This window comes from Oncorhynchus kisutch, linkage group LG3 (assembly GCF_002021735.2).
Source record: "Oncorhynchus kisutch isolate 150728-3 linkage group LG3, Okis_V2, whole genome shotgun sequence".
Taxonomy (NCBI): domain Eukaryota; kingdom Metazoa; phylum Chordata; class Actinopteri; order Salmoniformes; family Salmonidae; genus Oncorhynchus; species Oncorhynchus kisutch.
In genome coordinates this window covers 4915837-4937940 of record NC_034176.2, presented here as the reverse complement: position 1 = coordinate 4937940, position 22104 = coordinate 4915837, and the positions used below count along the sequence as shown (strand labels likewise).

The following is a 22104-nucleotide window of genomic DNA, read 5'->3' as shown; positions in this document are numbered from 1 at the left end:
TATTGATATTGCTACTATGCAAGTAACCATTTGGCTGAGACAACAGTAGATCACAGTCAGCCATCTTAAGATAGCTACTGTAGGTGGAACAAACATAGTACTCACAGTCACAGTGAGTACATTTTTAGAGACGAGGTTCAATTTTCACACACAGTATAAACACACACGTACAGTTTGCGGACGGAAGTGTGTTGTGGTTGACAAAGCATCTGTCTGTCTGTTGTGTTGATCTGGTTGTGTTTATGCTTGTGGACAGAGCAGAGGGACGTTCCACTATGTTCCTGTTAGTGGAATGTTATGCAGCCGTCAGCTGATCTGGGGAGAGAGAAACCTAATCCTAACGTTTAGAAAGTGCTTAGCAACCACTCAATCAGAAACAGTTTGACTCTCACAGCAGCAGTGTGTGTGTGTGTGTGTGTGTGTGTGTGTGTGTGTGTGTGTGTGTGTTTGACCTTGACGTCAGCAGGCAAAACTCACATTAGGACTTAATTACGCCTGCATACCAGAGTCAATGTGTTTAGAGTCAAAACATTGACGTTTCTGCATTATGAGGCATTTACATGAAACTACAACATTCTATAACAGTCATGTTAGAACCTCATTAACATGACACTACAACATTCTATAACAGTCATGTTAGAACCTCATTAACATGACACTACAACATTCTATAACAGTCATGTTAGAACCTCATTAACATGACACTACAACATTCTATAACAGTCATGTTAGAACCTCATTAACATGACACTACAACATTCTATAACAGCCATGTTAGAACCTCATTAACATAATACTACAACATTCTATAACAGTCATGTTAGAACCTCATTAACATGACACTACAACATTCTATAACAGTCATGTTAGAACCTCATTAACATGACACTACCACATTCTATAACAGTCATGTTAGAACCTCATTAACATGACACTACCACATTCTATAACAGTCATGTTAGAACCTCATTAACATGACACTACAACATTCTATAACAGCCATGTTAGAACCTCATTAACATAACACTACAACATTCTATAACAGTCATGTTAGAACCTCATTAACATGACACTACAACATTCTATAACAGTCATGTTAGAACCTCATTAACATGACACTACAACATTCTATAACAGTCATGTTAGAACCTCATTAACATGACACTACAACATTCTATAACAGTCATGTTAGAACCTCATTAACATGACACTACAACATTCTATAACAGCCATGTTAGAACCTCATTAACATAACACTACAACATTCTATAACAGTCATGTTAGAACCTCATTAACATGACACTACAACATTCTATAACAGTCATGTTAGAACCTCATTAACATGACACTACAACATTCTATAACAGTCATGTTAGAACCTCATTAACATGACACTACAACATTCTATAACAGTCATGTTAGAACCTCATTAACATGACACTACAACATTCTATAACAGTCATGTTAGAACCTCATTAACATGACACTACAACATTCTATAACAGTCATGTTAGAGCTCATTAACATGACACTACAACAGCCATGTTAGAACCCCATTAACATAACACTACAACATTCTATAACAGTCATGTTAGAGCTCATTAACATGACACTACAACATTCTATAACAGCCATGTTAGAGCTCATTAACATGACACTACAACATTCTATAACAGTCATGTTAGAACCTCATTAACATGACACTACAACATTCTACAGCAGCCATGTTAGAACCCCATTAACATAACACTACAACATTCTATAACAGTCATGTTAGAACCTCATTAACATGACACTACAACATTCTACAGCAGCCATGTTAGAACCCCATTAACATAACACTACAACATTCTATAACAGTCATGTTAGAGCTCATTAACATGACACTACAACATTCTATAACAGTCATGTTAGAACCTCATTAACATGACACTACAACATTCTATAACAGTCATGTTAGAACCCCATTAACATGACACTACAACATTCTATAACAGTCATGTTAGAACCCCATTAACATGACACTACAACATTCTATAACAGTCATGTTAGAACCCCATTAACATGACACTACAACATTCTATAACAGTTATGTTAGAGCTCATTAACATGACACTACAACATTCTATAACAGTCATGTTAGAACCTCATTAACATGACACTACAACATTCTATAACAGTCATGTTAGAACCTCATTAACATGACACTACAACATTCTATAACAGTCATGTTAGAACCTCATTAACATGACACTACAACATTCTATAACGGTCATGAAATATTTAAACAATGCTATGTCACTGAATGTCTAGATTTAGAACAATATAAAACATTCTAAAAGTTGACGCAACTAACTGTCACTGTCAATTGAATTCTAGAGAGTTCTCTCAGGCCACGGTTGTGTTCGGTGATACCCTCTAACCCAGAGAGTTCTCTCAGGCCACGGTCGTGTTCAGTGATACCCTCTAACCCAGAGAGTTCTCTCAGGCCACGGTCGTGTTCAGTGATACCCTCTAACCCAGAGAGTTCTCTCAGGCCACGGTCGTGTTCAGTGATACCCTCTAACCCAGAGAGTTCTCTCAGGCCATGGTCGTGTTCAGTGATACCCTCTAACCCAGAGAGTTCTCTCAGGCCACGGTTGTGTTCAGTGATACCCTCTAACCCAGAGAGTTCTCTCAGGCCACGGTCGTGTTCAGTGATACCCTCTAACCCAGAGAGTTCTCTCAGGCCACGGTCGTGTTCAGTAAGCGCAAAGTGGAAGAATACAGTCAAACAGAGAGACCCCACTACCACTACATAGTCCAATGATACCTACTGGAATATGGTACTACGCTCAGAGTTCATGGAGCTTACCAAGGATTGCATATTTCAAACTGGAAGCTCACTTTACCCTTCTGAACATACCAACCAAATGCATACCTACCTAATCTGAACACAAAGCAAACTTTATATACAGTGCATTTGGAAAGTATTCAGACCTCTTGACTTTTTCCACAGTTTGTTACGTTACAGCCTCATTCTAAACTGGATTAAGTAAACAATTTTCCTCATCAATTTACACAAACTACCCCATAATGACGAAGCAAAAAACAGGTTTTTAAAACCTTCGAGGAGGACAACCATCTCTACAGCATTCCACCAATCAGGCCTTTATGGTAGAGTGGCCAGACGGAAGCCACTCCTCAGTAAAAGGCACATGACAGCCTACTTGGAATTTGCTCAAAGGCACTTAACTTCTTGGTGACGGGGCAGTATTTTCACGTCTGGATGAAATGCATGCCCAAATTCAACTGCCTGCTGCTCATTTCCAGAAGATAAGATATGCATATTATTAGTCGATTTGGATAGAAAACACTCTGAAGTTTCTAAAACTGTTTGAATCATGTCTGTTAGTATAACAGAACTTATTTAGCAGGTGAAACCCCGAGGACAAACCATTCAGATTTTTTAGGTCACTCTCTTTTCAATGGGTTTCATTGGGAATCCAGATTTCTAAGGGACCTTCTTGTAGTTCCTATCGCTTCCACTGGATGTCAACAGTCTTTGGAAATTGGTTGAGGTTTTTCCTTTGTGTAATGAAGAAGTACGGCCATCTTGAACGAGGGTCACTCGAAGTGTACTGTTAGATAGAGGCGCGTGACCATAAAGCTAGCTACAGTTTGTTTTCTTCCTGTTTTGAACACAGATCATCCCGTCTTCAATTTGATCGATTATTTACGTAAAAAAATACCAAAAGTTTTATTACAAAAGTATTTTGAAATGTTTTGACAAAGTTTACAGGTAACTTTTGAGATATTTTATAGTCAAGTTGCGCAAGTTGGAACCAGTGTTTTTCTGGATCAAACGCGCCAAATAAATTGACATTTTGGATATATATTAACGGAATTAATTGAACAAAAGGACCATTTGTGATGTTGATGGGACATATTGGAGTGCCAACAAAAGAAGCTCGTCAAAGGTAAAAGCCTTTTTGAAATCTGACGTTGGCTGGATTCACAACGAGTGTAGCTTTAATTTGCTATATTGTCTTACATGTGTGATTTCATAAAGGTTTGATTTTTATAGTAATTTATTTGAATTTGGCGCTCTGCATTTTCCCTGGCTATTGGCCAGGTGGGACGCTCATCCCACATATCCCAGAGAGGTTAAAGACTCCCAGACCATGAGAAACAAGATTCTCTGGTCTGTTGAAACCAAGATTTAACTCTTTGGCCTGAATGCGAAGTGTCACGTCTGGAGTAAACCTGGCACCATCCAGGTGCTACGGTGAAGCATGGTGGTGGCAGTATCATGCTGTGGGGATGTTTTTCAGTGGCAGGGACTGGTAGACTAGTCAGGATCGAGGCCAAGATGAACAAAGCAAAGTACAAAGAGATCCTTGATGAAAACCTGCTCCAGAGCACTCAAGACCTCAGACTGGGACGAAGGTCCACCTTCCAACAGGGCAATGACCCTAAGCACACAGCCAAGACAACGCAGGAGTGGCTTCAGGACAATGTCCTTGAGTGGCCCAGCCAGAGTCTGAACAAACATCTCTGGAGAGACCTGAAAATAGCTGTGCAGCATTGCTCCCCATCCAACCTGACAGAGCTTGAGAGGATCTGCAGAGAAGAATGGGAGAAACTCTACAAATACAGGGGTGCCAAGCTTGTAGCTATAAGGATCGTCGTCCGGAGAAAGAGAGGAAGACCAAGGTGCAGCATGGTAAGTGTTCCCTCAAAGCGCTGGCTCCCTTTAGCTGCGCTCTCCTGGCTGCCTCTACCTGCCTCTACCTGTTCCCATGGGAGGCGATCCCTTCCAGCCAGGAACAGTGTTCATATTTAAATGGTTTTAATGAACACTGAAACAAAACAATACACGACAAATGAACAGTCCTGAACGGTGCAACAAAACACAGAACAGAAAATAAACACCCACAACTCAAAAGTGAAACCAGGCTACCTAAGTATGATTCTCAATCAGGGACAACGATAGACAGCTGCCTCTGATTGAGAATCATAACAGGCCGAACACAGAAAATCCCAAATTATAGAAAAAAGTAAATAGACAACCCACCCAACTCACGCCCTGACCATACTAAAACAAAGACATAATAAAAGAACTAAGGTCAGAACGTGACAGTACCCCCCCCCCAAAGGTGCGGACTCCGGCCGCAAAACCTGAACCTGAACCCTAGCCACGGGTCCCGAATGGACGGGAGATTCCGGCAGCACCGGACGGACGGGAGACTCCGGCAGCTCCGGAGTGAAGGGCGATTCCGGCAGCTCCCGGCTGACTGGCGGCTCAGGGCAGACGGGAGACTCTGGCGGCTCAGGGCAGACGGGAGACTCTGGCGGCTCAGGGCAGACGGGAGACTCTGGCGGCTCAGGGCAGACGGGAGACTCTGGCGGCTCAGGGCAGACGGGAGACTCTGGCGGCTCAGGGCAGACGGGAGACTCTGGCGGCTCAGGGCAGACGGGAGACTCTGGCGGCTCAGGGCAGACGGGAGACTCTGGCGGCTCAGGGCAGACGGGAGACTGGCGGCTCAGGGCAGCCGTGAGACTCTGGCGGCTCAGGGCAGACGGGAGACTCTGGCAGCGCTGGTGCGGGGGGCTGCCACCGGAGGGCTGGTGCGTGGAGGTGGCACCGGATAGACCGGACCGTGAAGGAGCTCTGGAGGTCTCGAGCACCGAGCCTGCCCAATCTTACCTGGTTGAATGCTCCCCGTAGCCAGGCCAGTGCGGCAAGGTGGAATAGCCCGCACTGGGCTGTGCTGGTGAACCGGGGACACCATGCGTAAGGCCGGTGCCATGTACGCCGGCTTCATGGCACCTGGCTCGATGCCCACTCTAGCCCGGCCGATCCGGGGAGCTGGGATGTAACTGGGGACACCGTGCGCTCCACTGCATAACACGTACGACGCCCGCCACGGTAAGCACGGGGAGTTGGCTCAGTTCTCCTACCTGACTTAACTACACTCCCCGTGTGCCTCCCCCAATAAACTTTTGGGGCTGCCTCTCGGGCTTCCTTGCCAGCCGTGTTCCCTCAAATCGCTGGCTCCCTTTAGCTGCTGCCTCCACTCTCCTGGCTGCCTCCACCTGTTCCCATGGGAGGCGATCCCTTCCAGCCAGGATCTCCTCCCATGTGTAGCAACCCTTGCCGTCCAGAATGTCCTCCCATGTCCATTCCTCATTATAGCGCTGCTCCTGCTGCTGCTGCCTGTTACCACGCTGCTTGGTCCTTTGGTGGTGGATGTTTTTGTAAGGATTGTCGTCGGGAGAAAGAGAGGAGGACCAAGGTGCAGCGTGGTCAGTGTTCATATTTAAATGGTTTTAATGAACACTGAAACAAAACACGACAAACGAACAGTCCTGAACGGTGCAACAAAACACAGAACAGAAAATAAACCAAGTGATACCCAAGAAGAGTCGAAGCTGTAATCGCTGCCAAAGATGCTTCAACAAAGTACAAAGTAAAGGGTCTGAATACCTATGTAAATGTGATATTTCAGATTTCAATTATTTATAGATTAGAGAGAAAAAAGAAAAAAAGTTTTTGCTTTGTCATTATGGGTGTGGAAATTGATGAGGGGAAAACAATATTTCATTTATAGTACTTTAGACTAGAAATGCATTGAGATACCGATCAGTCATTAACATGTCACTAGCAACAAATGCTCCAGCTGAAATATTACTGCCACATAAATAAATCCATAAATTAAACTGTGTGATGAAGCATATGTTAAGTGAAAACATTCTATCATATTGGGTAATGTAGTCATATTAGACTGAGTCATGTGATGACTAGCCAGTGGTGGGCTGGGTAATGTAGTCATATTAGACTGAGTCATGTGATGACTAGCCAGTGGTGGGCTGGGTAATGTAGTCATATTAGACTGAGTCATGTGATGACTAGCCAGTGGTGGGCTGGGTAATGTAGTCATATTAGACTGGAGTCATGTGATGATAGATTTTTGGGGAGATTGTATCATTTCATTTACACAACATGCCTATGACTTTGAAGATGCAAAATATTTTTTTATTGTGAAACAACCTAGAAATAAGACAAAAAGACTGGAAACTTGAGTATTCATAACTATTCACCGCCCCCCCCCCCTTTTGCAGCATTTACTGCTGCAAGTCTCTTGGGGTATGTCTCTATAAGCTTGGCACATCTAACCACTGGGATTTTTGCCCATTTTTCAAGGCAAAACGGCTCCAGCTCCTTCAAGTTGGGTTCCTGCTGGTGTACAGCAATATTTAAGTCATACCACAGATTCTCAATTGGATTGAGGTCTGGGCATTGCCTAGGCCATTCCAAGACATTTAAATGTTTCCCCTTAAACCACTCGAGTTTTGCGTTAGCAGTATGCTAGGGTCATTGTCCTGCTGGAAGGTGAACCTCCGTCCCAGTCTCAAATCTCTGGAAGACTGAAACAGGTTTCCCTCAAGAATTTCCCTGTATTTAGCGTCATCCATCATTCCTTCAATTCTGACCAGTTTCCCAGTCCCTGCCGATGAAAAACAGCCCCACAGCATGATGCTGCCACCACCATGAGGTGTTGGGTTTGCACCAGACATAGCGTTTTCCTTGATAGCCAAAAAGCAACATTTTAGTCTCATCTTCTTCCATATGTTTGGGGAGTCTCCCACATGTCTTTTGGCTTTTTTTGGCTTTTTTTTCTGGACAATCTTCTGTAAAGCCCAGCTCTGTGGAGTGTATGGCTTAAAGTGGTCCTACGGACAGATACTCCAATCTCTGCTGTGGAGCTTTGCAGCTCCTCAAAGGTTATCTTTGGTTTCTTTGTTGTTTCTCTGATTCATGTCCTCCTTGCCTGGTCTGTGAGTTTTGGTGGGCGGCCCTCTCTTGGCAGGTTTGTTTTTGTATTCTTTCATTTTTTTAAAAATGGTTTTAAGTTGCTCCGTGTGATGTCAAAGTTTCTGATATTTTTTTATAACCCAACCCTGATATGTACTTCTCCACTACTTTGTCCCTGACCTGTTTGGAGAGCTCCTTGGTCTTCATGGTGCCGCTTGTTTAGTGGTGCCCTTTGCTTAGTGGTGTTGCAGACTCTGGGGCCTTTCAGAACAGGTGTATATACACATATACTGAGATCAAGTGGCAGATCATGTGACACTTAAATAAAGTCCACCTGTGTGCAATCTAACTAATCACGTGACTTCTGGAGGTAATTGCTTGCCCCAGATCTTATTTGGGGTCTTCATAGCAAAGGGGGTGAATACATATGCACGCAAAACTTTTCCGTGTCATTTTAATTTTATTTTTTAAAAACAAGTTATTGTTTTCATTTCAATTAACCCATTTTGAATATTTTGTGTATGTCCATTACATTAAATCAATTAAATTACAGGTTGTAATGCAACAAAATAGGAAAAACCCCAAGGGGGATGAAGGCACTGTACAACCCGGAATGAAGGGTTTGAAAGTGTCTGAGGTTTTTAATGCGCTGATTTTATTTACTTATTACTTTGATTGTAGATTCTAGCTTTATTATGATGATTATGAATGAAACATTTGGTAGCCAAGCACGAGTTGCACGAGTTATGCAAAGCCTAAATCGTCTAAACATGACGTTATATCTTCACGCCTAGAACAAAAATCTCCATTACCCAGGTTTCCATTAGAAGAGTAAATTGAATTAAACAAAAAAATGATAACTACAGGGAGCAGTTTGGAAAAAACTAATCCTGTGTGAATGGTCCTTTGGAATAACACACATGCTTCGAAAAGAATTACATAACCAACGTCTCTAGTAATACTAGTCTCGTCTGAATAGGTCTGTATAACACTGCAAAAAATAGGCTCATTGGCGTAGAGAGTCCGACCGCGTCATCATGATGAATGTGTATTGTTGTGTATTGTTAGATACTACTGCAGTGTTGCAGCTAGAAACACAAGCATTTCGCTACACCCGCAGTAATATCTGCTAAACATGTGTTACCCTAAGCTTCACCACCAAACAAAACACTAACCTTAACCATGAAACAAAATCCTAACCTTAACCACCAAACAAAACCCTAACCTTCACCATGAAACAAAACCCTAACCTTCACCATGAAACAAAACCCTAACCTTCACCACCAAACAAAACCCTAACCTTCACCACCAAACAAAACCCTAACCTTCACCACCAAACAAAACCCTAACCTTCACCACCAAACAAAACCCTAACCTTCACCACCAAACAAAACCCTAACCTTCACCACCAAACAAAACCCTAACCTTAACCATGAAACAGACCCAAATAAATAACACATTTCCCTAACCAACAAGCAGCTTAGATAACTCACTGTGTCCAGTAAGCTAGTTTTACTTTGGGCCAGAGGTGATGAAAGAACACATCGGTTGGCAGTGATTGTTTCGTTTCAGAGAGGCACATTGTGTGCTGAGTTAGCCGGGGACAGGGACAGGGGACAGGGACAGAGGGCAGGGACAGAGGGCAGGGGACAGGGACAGAGGGCAGGGACAGGGGACAGGGACAGAGGGCAGGGACAGAGGGCAGGGACAGAGGACAGGGACAGGGGACAGAGGGCAGGGACAGGGGACAGGGGGCAGGGACAGAGGGCAGGGGACAGGGACAGGGACAGGGGAAAAGGACAGGGACAGAGGGCAGGGCCAGAGGGCAGGGACAGAGGACAGGGACAGAGGGCAGGGGACAGGGACAGAGGGCAGGGGACAGGGACAGAGGGCAGGGGACAGGGACAGAGGGCGGGGACAGGGACAGAGGGCAGGGACAGAGGGCAGGGACAGAGGACAGGGACAGAGGGCAGGGGACAGGGACAGAGGGCAGGGACAGGGGACAGGGACAGAGGGCAGGGACAGAGGGCAGGGCCAGAGGGCAGGGACAGGGGCAGAGGGCAGGGCCAGAGGGCAGGGCCAGAGGACAGGGACAGGGGACAGGGACAGAGGGCAGGGCCAGAGGGCAGGGCCAGAGGGCAGGGACAGAGGACAGGGACAGAGGGCAGGGACAGGGGACAGGGACAGAGGGCAGGGACAGGGGACAGGGACAGAGGGCAGGGACAGGGGACAGGGACAGAGGGCAGGGCCAGAGGGCAGGGACAGAGGACAGGGACAGAGGGCAGGGACAGGGGACAGGGACAGAGAGCAGGGACAGGGGACAGGGCAGGGACAGAGGACAGGGACAGAGGGCAGGGACAGAGGGCAGGGACAGAGGGCAGGGACAGGGGACAGGGACGGAGGACAGGGACAGAGGACAGAGGACAGAGGGCAGGGATACATACTTGCTATCTTCCGTCTCATCCAGGGGCAGACAGCAAACCAGACCACGGCAGCACAGACCAGAGCCCCCGCCAGCGTGATCAGAGCTATAGCCCACACCGGTAACATCTCCAGACCTAGCACTGAGATGGAGAGAGAGCAAAGAGTGAGAGAGCGCGAGAGAGAAGAGCGCGAGAGAGAAGAGCGCGAGAAATAGAAGAGCGTGAGAGAGAGAGAGAGAGACAGAGAGCGAGAGAGAGACAGAGAGAGAGACAGAGAGAGCGAGAGAGAGACAGAGAGAGAGCGAGAGAGAGACAGAGAGAGAGCGAGAGAGAGAGACAGAGAGAGAGAATATAAAGATGAAGTTAAAAAGTAGTGAGGTGCAAAGGGCTAGGTTAGGGTTGGATAGGCTCAGTACTAGTTCTTACATGGTGCTCCTGTGGAAAAGGCTAGGTTAGGGTTGGGTTAGGCTCAGTCCTAGTTCTTACATGGTGCTCCTGTGGAAAGGGCTAGGTTAGGGTTGGGTTAGGCTCAGTCCTAGGTCTTACATGGTGCTCCTGTGTAAAGGATGGAGAAGGCGTTGATGCCTATGGTTGAGGCGTAGAACACTGGCAGGGCACGGAGACCGTTGGGCACCGGGTCATCCTAAAGACAAATACACACACAGGTCAACACACACACACACACACAAGGTCAAAACCAAACTCACACCAGAGGAGGCTGGTGGGAGGAGCTATAGGAGGCTCATTGTAATGGCTGGAATAGAATTCATGGAAAGGAGTCCAATGAGCCCTTCATCCTATAGTGTAGCTCCTACCACCAGCCACCTCTGACACACACACACACACACACACACACACAGATACACACTACTAATAGCGTATAATGTGACTACCGGTAACCCACCTGATTAAGGATGAAGTGTCTGATAAGAAAGAAGAGGAACCCTGACATCATTCCTGACAGTAGGGGAGAGATGAACCAGGATGCAACTGGAGAAAACAGGGAAAGAAGGGGCAGGCTGGGTAATGTAGTCATAGGTCATGTTTGAGAGCATCAATTCTGATAGGTCATTGATCCTAGCTTGCCTGAGCAGACTGAATGAGGTACACATCACCGTGTATACTAAATAACAACTCCTGTTGGGTAGTTTTCATAGACAGTCAACAGTACCCCAGAGCAGGCTAGGTAATGTAGTCATAAACAGTCAGCTCTACCCCAGAGCAGGCTAGGTAATGTAGTCATAAACAGTCAGCTCTACCCCAGAGCAGGCTAGGTAATGTAGTCATAAACAGTCAGCCCTAACCCAGAGCAGGCGAGGTAATTTCACTTCCGGCGCCGACAGAGATGGCCGCCTCGCTTCGCGTTCCTAGGAAACTATGCAGTTTTTTGTTTTTTTACGTGTTATTTCTTACATTAGTACCCCAGGTCATCTTAGGCTTCATTACATACAGTCGAGAAGAACTACTGAATATAAGATCAGCGTCAACTCACCATCAGTACGACCAAGAATATGTTTTTCGCGACGCGGATCCTGTGTTCTGCCTTACAAACAGTACAACGGAGCGGATCCTATGCAGCGACCCAAAAAAACGACTCCGAAAGAGAGGGAAACGAGGCGGTCTTCTGGTCAGACTCCGGAGACGGGCACACCGTGCACCACTCCCTAGCATTCTTCTTGCCAATGTCCAGTCTCTTGACAACAAGGTTGATGAAATCCGAGCAAGGGTAGCATTCCAGAGGGACATCAGAGACTGTAATGTTCTTTGCTTCACGGAAACGTGGCTCACCGGAGAGACGCTATCCGAAATGGTGCAGCCAACGGGTTTCTCCACGCATCGCGCCGACAGAAACAAACATCTTTCTGGGGTGGGGGCGTATGCCTTATGGCCAACGTGACATGGTGTGATGAAAGAAACATACAGGAACTCAAATCCTTCTGTTCACCTGATTTAGAATTCCTCACAATCAAATGTAGACCGCATTATCTGCCAAGAGAATTCTCTTCGATTATAATCACAGCCGTATATATCCCTCCCCAAGCAGACACATCGATGGCTCTGAACGAACTTTATTTAACTCTCTGCAAACTGGAAACAATTTATCCGGAGGCTGCATTCATTGTAGCTGGGGATTTTAACAAGGCTAATCTGAAAACAAGACTCCCTAAATTTTATCAGCATATCGATTGCACAACCAGGGGTGGAAAGACCTTGGATCATTGTTACTCTAACTTCCGCGATGCATATAAGGCCCTGCCCCGCCCCCCTTTCGGAAAAGCTGACCACGACTCCATTTTGTTGATCCCTGCCTACAGACAGAAACTAAAACAAGAGGCTCCCACGCTGAGGTCTGTCCAACGCTGGTCCGACCAAGCTGACTCCACACTCCAAGACTGCTTCCATCACGTGGACTGGGAGATGTTTCGTATTGCGTCAGATAACAACATTGACGAATATGCTGATTCGGTGTGTGAGTTCATTAGAACGTGCGTTGAAGATGTCGTTCCCATAGCAACGATTAAAACATTCCCTAACCAGAAACCGTGGATTGATGGCAGCATTCGTGTGAAACTGAAAGAGCGAACCACTGCTTTTAATCAGGGCAAGGTGTCTGGTAACATGACCGAATACAAACAGTGCAGCTATTCCCTCCGCAAGGCTATCAAACAAGCTAAGCGCCAGTACAGAGACAAAGTAGAATCTCAATTCAACGGCTCAGACACAAGAGGCATGTGGCAGGGTCTACAGTCAATCACGGACTACAGGAAGAAATCCAGCCCAGTCACGGACCAGGATGTCTTGCTCCCAGGCAGACTCTTTTTTGCCCGCTTTGAGGACAATACTGTGCCACTGACACGGCCTGCAACGAAAACATGCGGTCTCTCCTTCACTGCAGCCGAGGTGAGTAAGACATTTAAACGTGTTAACCCTCGCAAGGCTGCAGGCCCAGACGGCATCCCCAGCCGCGCCCTCAGAGCATGCGCAGACCAGCTGGCCGGTGTGTTTACGGACATATTCAATCAATCCCTATACCAGTCTGCTGTTCCCACATGCTTCAAGAGGGCCACCATTGTTCCTGTTCCCAAGAAAGCTAAGGTAACTGAGCTAAACGACTACCGCCCCGTAGCACTCACATCCGTCATCATGAAGTGCTTTGAGAGACTAGTCAAGGACCATATCACCTCCACCCTACCTGACACCCTAGATCCACTCCAATTTGCTTACCGCCCAAATAGGTCCACAGACGATGCAATCTCAACCACACTGCACACTGCCCTAACCCATCTGGACAAGAGGAATACCTATGTGAGAATGCTGTTCATCGACTACAGCTCGGCATTCAACACCATAGTACCCTCCAAGCTCGTCATCAAGCTCGAGACCCTGGGTCTCGACCCCGCCCTGTGCAACTGGGTACTGGACTTCCTGACGGGCCGCCCCCAGGTGGTGAGGGTAGGCAACAACATCTCCACCCCTCTGATCCTCAACACTGGGGCCCCACAAGGGTGCGTTCTGAGCCCTCTCCTGTACTCCCTGTTTACCCACGACTGCGTGGCCACGCACGCCTCCAAGTCAATCATCAAGTTTGCGGACGACACAACAGTGGTAGGCTTGATTACCAACAACGACGAGACGGCCTACAGGGAGGAGGTGAGGGCCCTCGGAGTGTGGTGTCAGGAAAATAACCTCACACTCAACGTCAACAAAACTAAGGAGATGATTGTGGACTTCAGGAAACAGCAGAGGGAACACCCCCCTATCCACATCGATGGAACAGTAGTGGAGAGGGTAGCAAGTTTTAAGTTCCTTGGCGTACACATCACAGACAAACTGAATTGGTCCACTCACACAGACAGGATCGTGAAGAAGGCGCAGCAGCGCCTCTTCAACCTCAGGAGGCTGAAGAAATTCGGCTTGTCACCAAAAGCACTCTCAAACTTCTACAGATGCACAATCGAGAGCATCCTGGCGGGCTGTATCACCGCCTGGTATGGCAACTGCACCGCCCTCAACCGTAAGGCTCTCCAGAGGGTAGTGAGGTCTGCACAACGCATCACCGGGGGCAAACTACCTGCCCTCCAGGACACCTACACCACCCGATGCTACAGGAAGGCCATAAAGATCATCAAGGACATCAACCACCCGAGCCACTGCCTGTTCACCCCGCTGTCATCCAGAAGGCGAGGTCAGTACAGGAGCATCAAAGCTGGGACCGAGAGACTGAAAAACAGCTTCTATCTCAAGGCCATCAGACTGTTAAACAGCCACCACTAACATTGAGTGGCTGCTGCCAACACACTGTCAATGACACTGACTCAACTCCAGCCACTTTAATAATGGGAATTGATGGGAAATGATGTAAATATATCACTAGCCACTTTAAACAATGCTACCTTATATAATGTTACTTACCCTACATTATTCATCTCATATGCATACGTATATACTGTACTCTATATCATCGACTGCATCCTTATGTAATACATGTATCACTAGCCACTTTAACTATGCCACTTTGTTTACATACTCATCTCATATGTTATACTGTACTCGATATCATCTACTGTATCTTGCCTATGCTGCTCTGTACCATCACTCATTCATATATCCTTATGTACATATTCCTTATCCCCTTACACTGTGTATAAGACAGTAGTTTTTTTGGAATTGTTAGTTAGATTACTTGTTCGTTATTACTGCATTGTCGGAACTAGAAGCGCAAGCATTTCGCTACACTCGCATTAACATCTGCTAACCATGTGTATGTGACAAATAAAATTTGATTTGATTTGATTTAATGTAGTCATAAACAGTCAGCCCTACCCCAGAGCAGGCTAGGTAATGTAGTCATAAACAGTCAGCCCTACCCCAGAACAGGCTAGGTAATGTAGTCATAAACAGTCAGCCCTACCCCAGAGCAGACTAGCCAGCAGTGGGCTGGGTAATGTAGTCATATTAGACTGAGTCATGTGATGACTAGCCAGTGGTGGGCTGGGTAATGTAGTCATATTAGACTGAGTCATGTGATGACTAGCTAGTGGTGGGCTGGGTAATGTAGTCATATTAGACTGAGTCATGTGATGACTAGTCAGTGGTGGGCTGAAAGAGATCCTAATAAACAAATAATTATCAATCTTGACCAGCTGCAGGCTGGGTAATGTAGTCATTGATAGTAAACCCTATGCAGGCTGGGTAACCTAGTCATTGACATACCAATCTTGACCAGCTGCATCCACTGTACGCCCTTGGTGCCAATGGCCACCATGGAGAACCCGATGGTCGAACCCACGATGCAATGCGTCCCGGAGATGGGTAGTTTGAGGAACGAGGCGATGAGTTGCCAAATCGCTGAACCTGTAGATAGATAGAGAGAGAGAGGTGGTCGTACAAACTAAGATTTGGCCTGAAAAAATGATAGAAACAATCCCTTAAAGGAGATGCTTTTGTGTCCATTTTTGTATTTTACCAGGTAAGAACACGTTCTCATTTACAGCAACAACCTGGGGAATAGTTACAGGGGAGAGGAGATGAATGAGCCAATTGTAAACTGGGGATTATTAGGTGACCGTGATGGTTTGAGGGCCAGAATTTAGCCAGGACACCGGGGTTAACACCCCTACTCTTACCATGGGATCTTTAATGACCTCAGAGAGTCAGGACACCCGTTTAACGTCCCATCCAAAAGACAGCACCCTACACAGGGCAACGTCCCCAATCACTGCCCTGGGGTATTGGGATATTCTTTAGACCAGAGGAAAGAGTGCCTCCTACTGGCCCTCCAACACCACTTCCAGCAGCATCTGGTCTCCCATCCAGGGACCGACCAGGACCAACCCTGCTTAGCTTTAGAAGCAAGCCAGCAGTGGGATGCAGGGTGGTATGCTGGGTGCTGGCTGGGTGGTATGCAGGGTGATATGCTGGGTGGTATGCAGGGTGATATGCTGGGTGGTATGCTGGGTGGTATGCTGGGTGGTATGCAGGGTGGTATGCTGGGTGGTATGCAGGGTGATATGCTGGGTGGTATGCAGGGTGGTATGCTGGGTGGTATGCAGGGTGATATGCAGGGTGGTATGCAGGGTGGTATGCAGGGTGGTATGCAGGGTGGTATGCTGGGTGGTATGCATGGTGGTATGCAGGGTGGTATGCATGGTGGTATGCAGGGTGGTATGCTGGGTGGTATGCTGGGTGGTATGCTGGGTGGTATGCAGGGTGGTATGCTGGGTGGTATGCAGAGGGCAGGGACAGGGGACAGAGGGCAGACCCAGATCACCCAGACTGGTAGCATCCCCAGATCCAGATCACCCAGACTGGTAGCATCCCCAGACCCAGATCACCCAGACTGGTAGCATCCCCAGACCCAGATCACCCAGACTGGTAGCATCCCCAGACTGGTAGCATCCCCAGACTGGTAGCATCCCCAGACTGGTAGCATCCCCAGACCCAGATCACCCAGACTGGTAGCATCCCCAGATCCAGATCACCCAGACTGGTAGCATCCCCAGACCCAGATCACCCAGACTGGTAGCATCCCCAGACTGGTAGCATCCCCAGCACTGACACAATGAATGGTATATACGTACCGACCATGGCGCTGACCTCCCCCGCCATGAGAACAGGCACCGTCTCGTTGTAGAGGTTGACGTCTATGATGCCTTTCCGTATGGTCTCCCCCACCTTGGCTCCAAGCAGCATGGAACCCAACGTCTCAAAGATGGACGCCAGGATACAGGCCTGTTTCAGCGTCACCACCCCCGACCCCACCGCCGTCCCGAACGAGTTGGCCACGTCGTTGGCCCCCACAGAGAACGCCAGGATGAAGGCTATGACGAAGCCCAGGATCACCATCCACAGGTACTCTTGTAAATCCACCATCTTGACTCTCGATCAAAAATCCCAAATCCACAGAAAAAAAAACAAGACAAGGAGAGAAATCTACCAAACTCAACCTAACCAACTCGGCTAAAAGCAGCTAGCTGTTGGTTCGTTGGAGAGGAGCTGTAAATCCTTTCCTCTGTGCGTACGAAGCTCTGCTGTGACTTCGTCCCCTTCCTGGTTGTGTTCAGTTGGAGGGGAGCAATGTGTCGCTAACTCAGCGTCTGGAAGTCAGTCTGTAGAGAGGAGGCGGCTCGTGGCGGACGGAGGGGGCATTCCATGACTCAGAGCTGAGACAGTCCCTTCTACACACGTCCCTCACCTGACAAACAAACACACAAAGAAAAGAGAGGTTAGAAGTCACAATTAGGCTAGACATCCTCCCCCCCCAACAAAAGACCAATGAGAATGTCTGCTCCACCAACACCAACCAATCAGAGTGACTGTCCCCCCCAACCCCAACCAATGACCTGTGAGTCTAATGAAACAAGGTGGATAAGAGGCGCAGTCTTTGATTAAAGCGAGCACACTGAAAGTGTGTGTGTGTGTGTGTGAAGCAGAGGACAGCTCCGATAGCCAGCCACAATAGGAAATAATTGCATCATGGTCAATACTTTAAAAAGAATCAAAGCATCCCTGTTAGCTGGACTGGGGCCTATAAAAAGACTAGTGTGTGGGGAACGAGATGTGAGCTATGTGTTCAGTGTTTTAGGAATAGCATATTAACACCTCCCTCCCTCCCTCCCTCCCTCCCTCCCTCCCTCCCTCCCTGCCTCCCTCCCTCCCTCCCTCCCTGCCTCCCCCTCCCTCCCTCCCTGCCTCCCCCTCCCTCCCTCCCTCCCTCCCTGCCTCCCCCTCTCCCTCCCTCCCTCCCTCCCTCCCTCCCTCCCTCACTCCCCCTCCCTCCCTCCCCCTCCCTCCCTCCCTCCCTCCCTCCCTGCCTGCCTGCCTCCCTCCCTCCCTCCCTCCCTCCCTCCCTCCCTCCCTCCCTCACTCCCCCTCCCTCCCTCCCTCCCTCCCTGCCTCCCCCTCCCTCCCTCCCTCCCTCCCTCACTCCCCCTCCCTCCCTCACTCTCCCTCCCTCCCTCCCTCACTCTCCCTCCCTCGCTCTCCCTCTCTCTCTCCCTCTCTCCCTCCCTCTCTCTCTCCCTCTCTCCCTCCCTCCCTCTTTCTCGCTCCACCACAACAAGGCCCTTAGCTGTCAGCTGCTATGAGGCGTGATCACCTTTCACTGCTTCTCCACTGCAGAGTTTCCATCCAGATTAATATTAGCATCGGATGTGGACAAGTATCAAAGTAGTGAGTGCTGATCTAGGATCAGTTTTCAGATAATCTGATTCATTATGATCTAAAAACATTTTTTAAAAAGAGGCTAAACTGATCCTTGATCAGCATTTTTAGTCTGAGACACTTTTGAATAAATAACCAACAATGCAGTTAAGAAATAAGTGAATAAATAAACAGCTCCCCTCTGTCTCTCTACCGGGTAGACCATCTATCTGATGCCGTCTGGTCAAGACGAGTACGACATCGTTGCCGCCAGTAGTATTGAAGGAAAGGGAAGCCAGCGAGCATCTGGTCTCCCTTGGCAAAACAGGCAGTTAACCATTGGTCCCCGGGATATGGATGTCGGGATGTTGATGTCGATTCAGTCAGACCCCCCCCATCCCCCCTCTGATTCAGAGGGGTTGGGTTAAATGCGGAAGACACATTTCAGTTGAAGGCATTCAATTGTACAAATGACTAGGTATCCCCCCCCCCCCACCCCCTAGGTATCCCCCCCCCCCACCCCCTAGGTATTCCCCCCCCCACCCCCTAGGTATCCCCCCCCCCCCCCCTTCGTTGTAACAGGTGGCCTGCTTGGCCATTGGGCATGTAAACAAAAGCATGAGAAGAGAGCAATGTTTTGTGTGTGTGTGTGTGTGTGTGTGTGTGTATGTCTCTGTGTGTGTGTGTGTGTGTGTATGTCTCTGTGTGTGTGTGTATGTCTCTGTGTGTGTGTGTGTGTGTGTGTGTGTATGTCTCTGTGTGTGTGTGTGTGTATGTCTCTGTGTGTGTGTGTGTGTGTGTGTGTGTGTGTGTGTGTGTGTGTGTGTGTGTGTGTGTGTGTATGTCTCTGTGTGTGTGTGTGTGTATGTCTCTGTGTGTGTCTCTGTGTGTGTGTGTGTGTGTGTGTGTGTGTGTGTGTGTGTGTGTGTGTGTGTGTGTGTGTGTGTGTCTCTGTGTGTGTGTGTGTGTATGTCTCTGTGTGTGTCTCTGTGTGTGTGTGTGTGTGTGTGTGTGTGTGTGTGTGTGTGTGTGTGTGTGTGTGTGTGTGTGTGTGTGTGTGTGTGTATAATGGTATCCCGCCCCTTTCCTTTACCCTGCTCTAAATGGTCCTGCTGCTGCTGTAGTTTGCCGTCTTAAAAAGGTTCTCAGTGAGAGAGAGAGAGAGTCACCACCACAACACAAACAGGAAGCAGAGGTTTTGAAATGTGCCTATAAGTGCATGTAGACCTTCCCAAGGCTGAGACAGTCAGGCAGGCAGCTAGCTAGGGGCTATTCTCAGATTTACATAAAACAACATGGTTTATGGATTCAACTAGTTTAGCGATAGCATCAACATGTTTAGGTCCTGACTCCAGACCTGTATTTGGGTGAAGACAGTAGATAGCTGCCTAGCTAACACTTGTTTATGAACTGAACTGAAGCCTGTATTTGGGTGAAGACAGTAGATAGCTGCCTAGCTAACACTTGTTTATGAACTGAACTGAAGCCTGTATTTGGGTGAAAACAGTAGATAGCTGCCTAGCTAACACTTGTTTATGAACTGAACTGAAGCCTGTATTTGGGTGAAGACAGTAGATAGCTGCCTAGTTAACACTTGTTTATAAACTGAACTGAAACCTGTATTTGGGTGAAGAGAGTAGATAGCTGCCTAGCTAACACCTGTTTATGAGCTGAACTGAGACCTGTATTTGGGTGAAGAGATTAGATAGCTGCCTAGCTAACACTTGTTTATGAGCTAAACTGAGACCTGTATTTGGGCAGACAGGATAATGAAAATTTTAGATACTTTAAATTTTTCCCTGGGACACGTCACCAGGGAGTGGGACATCACCAGGGAGTGGGACATCACCAGGGAGTGGGACGTCACCAGGGAGTGGGACACGTCACCAGGGAGTGGGACACGTCACCAGGGAGTGGGACACGTCACCAGGGAGTGGGACACGTCACCAGGGAGTGGGACACGTCACCAGGGAGTGGGACACCACCAGGGAGTGGGACACGTCACCAGGGAGTGGGACACCACCAGGGAGTGGGACACCACCAGGGAGTGGGACACCACCAGGGAGTGGGACATCACCAGGGAGTGGGACATCACCAGGGAGTGGGACACCACCAGGGAGTGGGACACCACCAGGGCACCAGGGAGTGGGACACCACCAGGGAGTGGGACATCACCAGGGAGTGGGACACCACCAGGGAGTGGGACACCACCAGGGAGTGGGACATCACCAGGGAGTGGGACATCACCAGGGAGTGGGACATCACCAGGGAGTGGGACATCACCAGGGAGTGGGACATCACCAGGGAGTGGGACACCACCAGGGCACCAGGGAGTGGGACATCACCAGGGAGTGGGACACCACCAGGGAGTGGGACATCACCAGGGAGTGGGACACCACCAGGGAGTGGGACATCACCAGGGAGTGGGACATCACCAGGGAGTGGGACACCACCAGGGAGTGGGACACCACCAGGGAGTGATGACAAACTTTCGAACGGTATGTTTTTACAAGAGAAAGTTTCTCATAATATATTATGTCACATGCACTTGTTTAAGAATATTTAATCACCATGATCAAACAAAAGAACCCTTAAACCGGAGAGAACAAAGAGAACTGTGTCCGCCCCTTCAGCAGCCTCTGTATAGCCTGTAGCCTCTGCTGAAGGACCTTGTTTTGCGAACAGTTGTCTGCACTAAAAGAACTGTGTGCAAGCTGGTGTTGCCCGGTATACTGAAATGTAGATATGTATATAGCCGCTCTACTGTATATAACCTCTCTACTGTTATAACCTCTCTACTGTATATAGCCTCTCTACTGTATATAGCCTCTCTACTGTATATAGCCTCTCTACTGTATATAGCCTCTCTACCGTATATAGCCTCACTACTGTATATAGTCTCTCTACTGTATATAGCCGCTCTACTGTATATAGCCGCTCTACTGTATATAGCCGCTCTACTGTATATAGCCTCTCTACTGTTATAACCTCTCTACTGTATATAGTCTCTCTACTGTATATAGCCTCTCTACTGTATATAGCCGCTCTACTGTATATAGCCGCTCTACTGTATATAACCTCTCTACTGTTATAACTTCTCTACTGTATATAGCCTCTACTGTATATAACCTCTCTACTGTATATAGCCTCTCTACTGTTATAACCTCTCTACTGTATATAACCTCTACTGTATATAACCTCTCTACTGTATATAACCTCTCTACTGTATATAGCCTCTCTACTGTATATAGCCGCTCTACTGTATATAACCTCTCTACTGTATATACCCTCTCTACTGTATATAGCCGCTGTACTGTATATAGCCGCTCTACTGTATATAACCTCTCTACTGTTATAACCTCTCTACTGTATATAGCCTCTACTGTATATAGCCTCTCTACTGTATATAACCTCTCTAATGTATATAACCTCTCTAATGTATATAACCTCTACTGTATATAGCCTCTCTACTGTTATATAATCGCTCTACTGTATATAGTCTCTCTACTGTATATAACCTCTCTACTGTTATAACCTCTCTACTGTATATAGCCTCTACTGTATATAGCCTCTCTACTGTATATAACCTCTCTAATGTATATAACCTCTCTAATGTATATAACCTCTACTGTATATAGCCTCTACTGTTATATAATCGCTCTACTGTATATAGTCTCTACTGTATATAACCTCTCTACTGTATATAGCCTCTACTGTATATAGCCTCTCTACTGTATATAG

The 22104-nt window shown here is 47.4% G+C and overlaps 1 protein-coding gene across 5 annotated transcripts in view; it reads right to left on the bottom strand.

Annotated features, from left to right (window-relative positions):
* The window catches only part of LOC109882301 (sodium-dependent phosphate transporter 2-like), a 149037-nt gene that overhangs the window by 54103 nt on the left and 72830 nt on the right, over positions 1-22104 (bottom strand). For all 5 annotated transcript variants that reach the window (XR_004207761.1, XM_031816691.1, XM_031816686.1 and 2 more), the window contains 5 exons: positions 16803-17416; positions 15436-15576; positions 11126-11211; positions 10768-10864; positions 10243-10362 (listed from right to left, as the gene is read on the bottom strand). Coding sequence is in view for 4 of the 5 variants with exons in the window: in XM_031816691.1 (XP_031672551.1) it covers positions 10243-10362; positions 10768-10864; positions 11126-11211; positions 15436-15576; positions 16803-17094 (736 nt within the window). In the remaining variant the exon portion in view is untranslated. The remainder of the gene's footprint in view (positions 1-10242; positions 10363-10767; positions 10865-11125; positions 11212-15435; positions 15577-16802; positions 17417-22104) is intronic.